At 41.9% G+C, this 12128-nt stretch overlaps 1 protein-coding gene across 1 annotated transcript; it reads left to right on the forward strand.

The window, feature by feature from the left end:
* The first annotated feature begins 4456 nt into the window (after positions 1-4456).
* On the forward strand, positions 4457-12019 carry LOC133424957 (uncharacterized). Its single transcript, XM_061715559.1, has 4 exons — positions 4457-4783; positions 9862-10128; positions 10213-10365; positions 11396-12019. Exons 1-4 carry the CDS (start codon positions 4525-4527, stop codon positions 11560-11562), a joined length of 846 nt encoding a protein of 281 aa, XP_061571543.1. The 5' UTR covers positions 4457-4524; the 3' UTR covers positions 11563-12019.
* The last annotated feature ends 109 nt before the right edge of the window (positions 12020-12128 follow it).

Here is a 12128-nt window from a genome sequence, read left to right on the forward strand (position 1 = left end):
AACTAGAACAAACATGAACTCATAGAAACTCTGTGTGTGTTTGAGTCTGTGTAAATGTGACAAAACATGCAAAAACAAACATTTTTCCCAAAGAATCACCCAGTGATGTCAAGAGATTGACGTGTACGTGGATAAAAGGGATAAAAGAAAAGTAACAGCTCAACGTAGCCTAATGTAGCGGAGTAAGAGTAACAGTTTCTTCTTCACAAATCTACTCAAGTAAAAGTATAAAGTATAGTGATTCAAAACTACTCGTAAAAGTACAAAATCTCCCAAAACTAGTAGTAAATGTAACGGAGTAAATGTAACTCGTTACTACCCATCAGCCCCCCCCTCCTTTCCTTTGTGGAGAGTTGAATCTTTGTGTTTCCAAACTCTGAGATGCAGCAAACGTAGTATGTTGTGATGTCGGGAGGAGGAGGAGGGAGGCTGGAGGTCAGCAAGTGTGGGCTTTGGTACCGTGCATGTATAATAAATTAATTTAAGACTTCAGAAGCGAGAGAGAGGGGGGATAAAAGGAGCGGAGCAGCAAAGAAGACATCCAGTCCACAAACAATGTGGTTTCTTTGGAGGAAATGACCATATTTTGCAGACCACTTAAGCGAAACAGTTAATTCAGTCTTCTGCTGCGCCTCACTGTGTTTTCTTGGTATGTAAGTAGTTGTGTGTAACTGCAGTTCTAAATGTCTGGTGCTTTGATGTGGTCTGTGTGTGTTTATTTAACAAGTGAAACCTGCTTCAAATGATTGTTTGTGCATTTGTCACCGGACACTGGAAGAGGCGGATGCTTTCAGGAGAAGCTGCTGATCCTGCAGCTCCTTCCACATTATTCATATTATTCATAACCCTCTTCAGACAAATATTGATCCGTGTATTTGTTGACAAGCCTCATAACTAATAGCTGAACCTTGTAATGATTTCAGAGTAAGAAAACTGAAGGAAAAGGCCTATTATTCAGCTTCTCCGCGTCTGCAAATGGCAAAAGGTGATGCTGAGGTAAAGGCTGGCAGTGAGAAGACAGCCGCTCTGCTTTCTATCTTTCATCCCAGACACGTGAAGGTTCTCCTCCTCCCTCCTCATCTCTTCTCCTGGCTTCGCCTCGTATCGGCTGAGGGATCACGCTCCGGGAGCCCGGTCAGTTTTAATCACGCTCCGCCAGCGGCCGTCGCCGAACGGAGGGGGGAAGGCAGGAGAAAGTGGGAGGTGAGGCGAATGCCAACCAGGATGCTGGAGGTCATGATTCCACGTCCTGCAGCAGCATGCACGAAGTTACTATAGGCGACGCTTATTTTGGTTCTTTTCTTTAGGCCTCTTTTCTCTTCCAGCAGATGGGATCAAACAGATCACGTGATTTCTGCTGGTAACTAACCCATCAGTAAACCCCGTTCCTTAGTTACCGTTGCTAACTCAGACCATCTATCGACCAGGGGTGGAAAGTAACAAATTACATTTACTTACGTTACTGTAATTGAGTACTTTTTATGAGTAATTTGTAATTTTCTAAGTAGTTTTTGAAATATGTCATTTTTACTTATACTCGAGTACATTTTGACCCAAGTATTTTACTTCGCTACATTTGAACCCCCTCACGTCACTGAGTACAAAATTTATGGTGAAAAAATTAAATGCGGGCGGAAACCAGCCACAAAAACCACAAAAACCCTTGGCCAAACTTGGAAGACTTATTTGCGTTCAAATGCACAAAAAATGTACTCGAACAAGTGTGGATGTGTACTTTAATATGCCTCAAAGTTAATTAAAACAACTTGTGCTGGATTTGATTCGTGACTCATCCTTTTTTTGCATTAAATAACTCAAATTACATTTTAAATGAAGTACTTTTGTACTTTTACTCGAGTAAATTTTAAGATGAGTACTTTTACTTTTACTTTGAGTAGGATTTAAGCAAAGTAAAGATACTTTTACTCAATTACAATTTTTCAGTACTTTTTCCACCTCTGCTATCGACATTGTTTCACTTTTCAGTGGCGTGAAAATGTTTTCTGACGATGTCGTAGACACATTTTGGACAGAAAAGGACCAGCTTTTACTGAGAAGCCTCTAAATAGGACTTCGATATGTCAGAGGGACCAGTGCTTTAGCTAACACGAGGTTTAAATTTATAGTTTTGTGTCTCCATAATCAGAAGTAAAGTCACGATCCTCGTGGTGATGTGAGCTACCTAATTTATCTTTGAACAAATACAGACCTTCTGGACATCTTAATATAAATGAGACATTTAACCCCATTTTGTGTGGATTCATGAAATGGGATAAATGAGACTTCTTTGCTCATCCTCTCATCCCCTGGATTGGTATAACGGACACAGCGTTCCAGCTCCACAAATGAGTGGAAAGTTTGGGATCTTGGTGTTTTTCTGTGGAGCTGAAAGCTGCAGATGTCCGAGCTCTGGTCCCTGTGCAAGCGATACTGTATAATGAGTAGAAAGAAAAGGAATCAAAGGAAGCCTCTTTTCAAAGAGGCTGAGCCAGCATGACTGCTTGTTGGGGTCATTTAATGCGAAAATTACTACTTAAATGATCTTTTTTTATTTTTTAATGGCTGCAGGTGATGACAGTTCATTTTACTTTTCCCGTACACTGTAAATACAAACTGATTCTTCCCCAAGTACTTTATATTGAGCCTGACCGTGTGTCTCGGTGGCTATAAGGACCAGAATCCTTTCCTTTTTGAAGAAGAAAAAAAGCTTTCACAACAGAAGTCAAGAAACTTTCACAGAACTGAAAGGATGCTGCTTCACAGTGCAGATAGATAAAGATGCCAAACATTCTCTAAAATCAATTAAGACTTTTTGGAGGTTAAAAAAAGGCCAAACTGAAGACAAGAAAGTCCACAAACAAGTTGCAACTGAAGGTGGCTGCAGTGAAGGTCTGACAAAGCATCTCCAGGGAGGAAACTCAGAATTTAGTGATGTCCATGGATTCCAGACTTGTGCCAGTGGCTGAGGGCAAAGCGCTTTCATCCAAGTGTTAAATTATTATTGGTTTTTACAATGATGTCATGGTGTGTTTGCCTGAAAAGGGAAGTCTTTTAGCTAGACACAACTGCAACTCCTGACCGGCAAATGCCATCTTATTGTGTAGCATCATGAAACTAAAAGTCTAAACTTTTATCACATTTTGTTTTATTCCAGGTTAATTGTTGTGATGAATGGAGGCAAAATCACAAACTAACCTCCAAATACTTGTGGACCCCGGTCCTCCCTGCTGCAGTCACATGCAGCAACACTGACATCTGCTGGCCAGACCGGGAACTGCAGCCTCTTGTGGCCTCAAGGTTTGTATGCAGAAGAAATCACAACATTTACTACATTATACAAGAGTCGTATATCTATTATTCAGTTCAGTTCAATTTTATTTATATATGGTCTATTAAAATACAAGTTGTCTCTAGGCGCTTTACAGAAACCCAGAACATGACCCTCGAGCAATTATTACTTGAACAATGGCAGGTAAAAACTCCCCTTTAAGAGGGAAGAAACCTTGAGCAGGACCTGGATTATAAGAGGGAAGAGGGAGAGAGGAAAGAAAAATGAAGGAAAGAGAGAGGAGGAGAGGCAAAGGTACAAAAGACAAGATATATTACTAGTAATTATGTGAGCCAGAGAACTAATAGTTCTATGTATTTATGACTGATACATGGATAGTTTGTGTACTACAGAGATGACTATATAAATAGGTAGACAGCAGGGGATCAGAGGGTGGGACTGCAGGTCAGGATGCAACTCTGGAAGCTGGAAAATTAAAACAAAGTTGATCTCTGGCAGATACCGCCCTGTTCCTGTCAGTTTGATCTGGCAGGAGGTTTATGACTCTTCAGGAACACATCCACTCACCTTTGACCTTTGTATAAATCTGGAGATGTAGTTGATTTAAAAACATTAGGAGTGTCTGAAATCTGCATTATTTACTGTCGGATCAATTTCAAAAGTCCATATGTTCATATTTTTTTTAAACCTGAAACTGGACACTGAATTACTGTCCAAATGTTAAATTGAAGAGATTTTGCTTCAGAAGATGACAGAACCTATTCTAATTCTTAAGACTTCAAAGTGCAGATTGTAGCATCTCCAGCCTAGAATTACATTTATAAAGTGAACGACAGTGCTTTAGAGATGGCATACATACGTAATTCAACCAACATCTTTTCAAGTCAAGTGTTATCAAGAATTGTTACTATTGTACTGCCTGTATTTGTATTTCTTTTCTTTAATCTTCCTTTATTTAGGCCCTCAAAGTAAACACGCACATTATGCATTAATTGCTATAGTTGTAAATTTTTTATAAGTTAAATAAATCACGTATTGAAAAAATGGGGGAAGCTGCAGCTGGATGCAATAGCTAACTTCCACCAGCAGGGGGCGTCTGCTGTCTCGTTGCGTCTCTTTGCTGCCAGATAAAAGCAGCAAACGTGTGGTGTGAGCATGCGCACTGTTGCTGTTTGTTTCCTTTTCCGTCTAATGGAGTTTTCTTCCTTGTAAAGTCGTCCAGGTGCGTCTCTCGGATGGAGCCGGAGTCTGCTCGGCCCCAGGAGGAGGAGGACGGAGCGGGCTCCGCGGCCATGCTGTGGTCCGTCCAGGAGGCCGTGGAGAAGCAGACGCTGCAGATCGGCGCGTCCGCCTGCGGCGCCACGGCCGTGGTGGACGCGCTGCGCGGCCTCGGCCTCGCCGCGGCCCCGGAGGACGCGGACCGCTGCGTGCAGACCCGGCTGAGGAGGAACGAGGCTCCGCTGCCGGAATACCTGCTGTCCCGCAGCAGCGCAGGTACACGCCCCCGTCACGTGACCCGGGCCGTTCCCATGGTAACGCCTGCGCCGCGCTGAGGCCACGTGTCCGACTTTCCAGTAGACAGAGGTGTCAAAAGTATTCTCATTCATTACTCAGGTAGAAGTATAGATACTAGAGTTTAAAAATACTCCTGTAGAAGTTGAAGTATCAACTCAAGTTTTTTACTAGAGTAAAAGTATAAAAGTACTAGTTTCAAAACTACTTAAAGTATAAAAGTAAAAGTAATGTAAGGGGGAAAAAAGCCATTAAGGTCAAAAGCCATTGAAAATGAATGCATCTTTGTATAATGCAAATATATGTGGCGATTTTGGTCTGTAAATTTTGGTGGGGCCATGCTGGAAAATCTTATGCAATCAGTATCAAGTGAGAGAAGGGACCACAGCACCTTTGACCACAAAATTGCAGCTGAATAATGCCATCATCACACAAACAGTGCCAATCTAACGACATATATTATCATATCAATAGCGCTACCAAATGGCAGTGTTCAAGAGCTCATATCAAATACTCAAGATCGAAACAGCAACGTGACAACAATAAGAACACAATGCACAAGCACGACCGTGCACGAGCATGGCGTGTACGGCGCACATACAATACACAGCAATTAATATACAAAGCCACCACACAGAGTATACCACAGCCAAACAGCCATTTCAGCACCACAGACAGGTAAACAGCTCCATCAGCGTCGGGGAGCCCACGTGAGGTGGTGTCCCCCCCACACCCACACCCACACAAGTATCGCCAGTTGCGCATTACACAAAGTCCACTATAATTCAAAGAATATAAGTACATGTTCAGTTCCACTATAAAAATCTGTTAGACTCACCGTTGACGCTCCCGGTTAACCAGAGTTTCCTTTTGAACCATTCCTTATTAAATGTCCTCGTTTTGTCTTTTCCGGCTTGACAAATGGTTAAATCATCCGGTCGATGTGGTCCCAAACGTTTTATTTCCAACTTCTGCTCAATTGATAAAGTGCTAAATCGCACACTCACCAAATAGTCAACTTCATTCATTTTGAAAGAATGAAACGTCACCTATCAATCAAAGTACGTAGCCGGCGTACGGTGCGTCGCCGCGTAACCTACGCCGTAGGTTACGTAACCTACGCCGTAGGCTCTGCGTTGGTGTAACGCGGAACCATAAACCAGCCTTTATTCTGGCGCGGTTTGAAAAAGACAAGCGAGTGATTCTGTACATTCACTGAGTGAATATTATGAAAGTAAAATATTTTTTTTTTTTTTATTCAATCCGCAAATGACGGCGAAAAGCATTCTGGGAAATTCTGGGAACAGCCAATCACAGAGTGAGCTGTTTGACCGCCGGCCGACGCCGTTAACATGTCTGCTTCAGTTCAGAGCAGCCAATGAGAGGCGCTCTGGGGCCCTGAGCTCGCGGCCCCACTGTCGAAGCTAATGTGTGCGCTGTACACGCGCAGGCGCGCGCAGCAGTTCACCAGTAACAACATTACAGGCAGAGGGGCCAGCTCCGCTGTGCCCCACCGAGCGGAAACAGAGGAGGGGCTGGATCAGGCAGGGCGAACTATTTACACACAGTTACACTACAAAAAGTGTCATCAGATGAAATTAAGTTGCATCAAATGAAAACTGCGGACATTTCATTGGAGACAAATTTATTATGAACTTATGTTTAATGACACATAATCTTCCCCTGCGCATCAGCGCACTCTGGTGGGGCCGTGCCCCACCGGCCCCTAATGCAAAGACGCCAGTGAACCATATATGTGTACTATTGAGCATTAACATGTGTTTCAGAGAGCAATAGATATGATGACTAGTTGCCTATAAGTATTGTAATGGTGCAAAAAGTCAAACTTCAGAGGCATGTTATCATTTATCCTAACCTTTATTGGAATGTACATCCAAGTTTAGTTGCAGGAATCTGAGGGAACGGATGTAAGAACAAAACTGGACAAGAACATCTGAAACAACCACAACCAAATTCACTCTATCCGGATGGAGCAATTTAACTGGATAGTTTTTATTAAAGGCCCAAATGAAATAGAGTAACGAGGCTGTTTTTAAAATGTAAGGAGTAAAAAGTACAGATAATTGTGTGAAAATGTAAGGAGTAAAAGTAAAAAGTCATCTGAAAAAGAATTACTCCAGTGAAGTATAGATAACCAAAATTTCTACTTAAGTAAGGTAACAAAGTATTTGTACTTCGTTACTTGACACCTCTGACAGTAGACAAGTTAGTTCAGCTCAAGACCAAAACAAAACCTAGGTATTTCATCATCTTGTGTGATTGTAGAACATCAGCATCATCCTGGTTCAGCTGCTTAGTTTCCATATGAGCTTGTTTCAACTGCAGCTCAATAACACAGAGAAGTGGATGATGATGTTGAACTCACTATAAATGTTTTCATCAATCAGCTGAGATCAGATCTGTGTGGCGACTGCACTACCACTATTTCTACACTATTGGAGGATTGACTCCAGTGCTTTTGAGGATTGACTCGACTACTAACTAATCCCAAAGTCATCTAACAAAATCCACCTCAGAAAAGTCTAATGAATAGTAAATATTACTGATTTAAATTGTACTTAATTTGGAGATGAAACGTAAATCTTAAATATTAATGATACACACAATTATCAACTTGAAATTGCATTATTTACCATTATAGTAGCCAAATTACACTGTATATCAGCATCACTGAAATTAACCTAATACTTAATCAATCAATGCAAGTATTATTCAAAAGCCCATGATGCCATATATTTATTCAAACAAGGCCGTTATAAACACAAAATTGTAATTAAATACAGACACACATGCAGATGCACCAAAACATTAAATCAAATGCAAAGTACAAATAGTTTATAAAACTGTACATTAACAAGAGGAAGAACTGGTGATCACAAGATTCTGTCACCTTGGTGTGAAACGGCATCTCAGTTATCCGAGACCGAGACAAAGTGAGACTGAGAGACCTGAGACAGAGACAAAACCAAGACCAAAGACTGTCGAGGCCGTGACAAGACCAAGACCACAAAAAAGTGGTCTTAAGACCAAGACCAGTCTTGAGAACTACAAGTCTATTTTACAGCAGGGAAAAAAAAGATAGCCTGGAGTGAGGGTTGTTATTTATTTATAAACAAGTCCTGTCCTACATCAGGTTAAGTTTTATAAAGCTATACATTTATGTATTATTAGGAGCGTCCAGTTTTGATTGACAATTAACCGGCTGTCATCCCCCTCTCAGCAGTCATTATCATGTTACAAAGCTTAGCCACAAAGTCAGCAGTTTATACTCATCCAGCATCGACTAAATGCTGCACTCATTTAAGATTTTGGCACTGAAACAACTTGCATATGCATATAACTTTTCAAAGATGTTTGCTGGGAGCTTCACCGCTTCTGCAGGGGTTGGCCTCTGCTAACTTGATTGATGTAATAAAAAGTGCAGGTCTGTTTCTCATGCACATTTACGTCTGTAACTGCTGTAAATGGCCGGATGAACAGGAGCAGGGAAGCCTGCTGGAACACATCCACCTTATGTCCAGGTATGTTTGTTTCTGCTGCATAGCTGGACATTTCACCATGGGAGACTAGAGATGGGCTGGTGCTTGGAGACATCTCCTAGTGGTCAGTGGATGAACTGCAGTTGTTACTTCTGGGTTCAACCTAGAGGTTAGATGTTCGGCCTGGAGGAAGAGGCTTCAAAACCTCTCTAGGAAACATATGGGGGACATCCCACCGGGTTGCCAGCAGCTTTTACAGTCTGTAATTAACATACACTTGTGGGGGACAAATAGATTAGTTTTGATTTGTAGCCAGCTGAATAAAAACATGTCACTGTGAGGTGCGTAAATGATATTTCAAGTATGGACCATTGGACGGTTTATGTAAATTTTAAGGTTTAAACTGTCAGAATTTGAGCTTTATTTCATAGAACCTTTTTCAATTTAGTTTATAAAGAGTTTATAAAGTCATAGATACTTCTGATAATATTTTTTCTCTCAGAAATTTAGTAGTTTATAATTTCAGAAACTCAGATTTTCATCACAAAGAACTGAGTTTATAAAGCAAGGATTTGAGTTATCCTTTGTCAGTTTACTAGATTATAGGTCAGAACTTTTGCAGGTTTATATTTTCTGACCTTGAGTTTTCTCATCACAGTTGCCAGTTTAAAGTCAGAACTTTGGTCTTCCCTTTCTTGAATATTTGAGTGTATATAGTGATGAATTGCACATTTATGATGACTAAATGTTTTAATTTCTTTTGAAAATGTAACTTTGTTTTCACCACTGCTGTCGGTTTTTTCTTTCGTGATATTCCATCATTCCACCTCCCCTGGCCTCAGTGAAATGTTTGTCCGATATCGAGGTTTATTGATGCAAGCTCAACTAGAATTTTAACTTTATTTTCACAAAGCCTTCAAGTTTTTTTCTTGAAAATCAACAGATTAATGCCATAGATCCTCTTAAAGGAGTTTACCTCCATCATATTGGAGTTTTGAAATGAATAGCAAACAGTGCCCCCCCGACCCAAACACAACCTCCCACAAGTCCCCACATGGTTGGAAAACTCCCTGAACTTCGGTTAAAAAGCCCTTTCTGAGCTCCCCGCCCATAAACAGCTGGCGTGAGCGCGTGCCTTCCTTCCCCGGTATCTGACATTTGAGGTAATGACACATTAATGCAGGAGATGTGGCTTCATGTGGATGTATGTATTCATTTTGCTTCACAGGTTGTCGTATTTTAGCTGTCTCAGATGCTTGTTGAGACCATAACTTAAACTCTGAATGAAGCTTTGTAATGTCTCCAACCCATTAAGTGCTATTTCCTGCCAGTGTGACAGCTGGCTACGCCGCCAACCAGGCACATCCAAAGTACCCTCTTGAATTAGACTAAGAGTTTTATGTGTCTCAGAAGAGACGTGGTAATTGACTTTTTCGGTTCTGCAGTTTTTTTTCCCCCCCAACTATTCCCCCAGCTATTTAGTCAGTCTGTCATCATGAAGTAGCAAATGGAGACGGGATGCTCTTGTATTCATCAGGCTGGGTTTCCACATCCCCGTAGGTGCGACTCACGCTCAGCTCATCCGAGGAGCTCAGGAGGCCAGTGACCAGAAGGTGATTGGTCGATTCTTCCACCTTCACCCTCGCCGCCGGGTCAGACTGGTCCCCTGGCTCGCACGCTGGATTGGGAAAGGTGCCGTCCCCGTGGCGACCATGAACATGCAGCTGGCTGTGCCAGAGGGCGAGGAGGTGCCCGACGCCTGGCACCATCAGCTCATTTTCGGAGTTGCCCCTAACACTGTTTTTATGACCAATCCGTTAGAAGTAGGTGAGTAAATGGAGGAGACCAACAGCTGTTGACGTGTGTCGTGTGACGACCCTTACATTGTTGGGGTGTGTTTTGTGTTTGTAGTTCGTGAGAGGGAGGTGCACCAGCGGCTCTGCAGTGAATCGGTGCTGCTGATTCGCCGGGAGGACGTGCTGCAGCGACTGACGCCCGGCTGCTCGTTGTCTGAACTCTCGGGGAGCCAGTTTGACCAGCGGTGGCAGGACCTGGATGTGGAGGGTGAAGCAGACACTCCACTCTACTTCCTTCACACTTTTCATGCACTGTTAACACACGTAATGATAATAAATAATTTAAGCTGCAAGCAGCGATGAACGGGCCCTCGCACATGCAATGTTCACCAATAAAAGTCAAGGACTCAAAACTAAGTCCGATGACACCACCCATGACTCTTTATGTCAAACCATTCAAAAGTTATGGCAGAAAAAAGGATCTATCAAATATGGTGCAATTAGATGAAGGGGGGGGGCGCGCTTTTTGTCGTCTGTCGTTGCCACGGTAACACTTTTGACTGAGAAAAGTAATGCCCATCGTCACAGGATGGAGACGCACATTTTGATGTATAACACACCTGGGTGCACGTTACGGTTCAGGCCGTATTAACTGCCGAAGAAATGGCATAAATTGCGCCAAAATTACACGATTAATTCAAAATGGCCGACTTCCTGTTCGGTTTCGGCCATGGCGCCAAGAGACTTTTCTTTAAGTTGCGACAGGATACAAGTGTGTACCGATTTTTGTGCATGTACGTCAAACCGTATTGTGGGGCTTGATGCACAAAGTTTTCTAGGGGGGCGCTGTTGAGCCATTAGGCCATGCCCATTAATGCAAACCATTAAATATCAAAGTTTTCACCAGGCCTGGCTTGCGTGAAAGATTTGGTGACTTTTGGGGCACGTTTAGGGGGGCAAAAAGGCCCTTGTTTCGTTGGAAAAAAGAAAAAAAAGAAGAACGAGAACAATTCCTACAGATAAAATAGGGCCTTCGCACTGTCAGTGCTCGGGCCCTAATAATACATTTTATTTATAATGCACTTTACATTCCTGAGAATCCCAAAGTGCTACAGTTTGATAATTAAAAACGAAACAGAAATATAAAATCAAGATAAGAGGTAAAAGGGATAAAAAGTCAAGACATGGGTAAAAAGAGAATAAAACAATTAAAAACAGCAACTAGGGAAAAAACAACAGCATTGTTTAGTGGTAAAATGCTTTGCTAAAAAGAAAGGTTTTATCCCTTTTGTGTCCAGGTCAGGTGAGGAGGATGGTCCTGGAAGAAGAGCATGAACAAGACAGACCCAAGATGACGCACGTGGTGATCCCTGCAGCTTACCTTTCAGGCATCACCGTCTTTGCCCTGCGAGAGTCGGAGCTGGGACAAGAACTACTCAATGCTCCTGAGCTTGCTTTGTTATGACCGACAGGAAAGGGTTGATATCTAAAGTTTGAAGGTTCAACTCGTACTGACCCGTGACTGTGCAGAAAATTCAAGTTTCAAAAAAGCTCCTGATGAAATGGACTGAAGTCGTGCACATGAGCCAGCAGTTTGTCAAAACTTACTAAAAGGAAGTTCTCCCTCTTCTGCTACTTGGCACGGTTCAGACAATTGACCAAAAGTGGGAACAAATCTAATCTCATCACTCCCTATTTGGCCAAATCTCTGTTACCTTTAAAATTCACTGAGAATGTATTGATTTTTTTTTGATTTTTTTTATTTCCTGTCCAAAAGCAACTCCAGCTTATATTTCAGAGCTTTTATGAATTTGTGTGCAAAATATATCAGCAGTTTTATCATCTGTGATCATTTCAAAAGTCATTTTAGAGGTGATGGAGTTGCTGCGTTCAGGAACGGTTAGAAAAACTGACTTTCTCAACTCAACAGCTTGACTTTCTCAAGCAGAGTTTGTCGATCCTCTGATGTCTGACTTATAATAAATAATGTTTGTGCAATGACTGCAATATTTGTTAAATGTTTCTAAAGTT

Source organism: Cololabis saira, chromosome 24 (genome assembly GCF_033807715.1).
Source record: "Cololabis saira isolate AMF1-May2022 chromosome 24, fColSai1.1, whole genome shotgun sequence".
Lineage (NCBI taxonomy): Eukaryota > Metazoa > Chordata > Actinopteri > Beloniformes > Belonidae > Cololabis > Cololabis saira.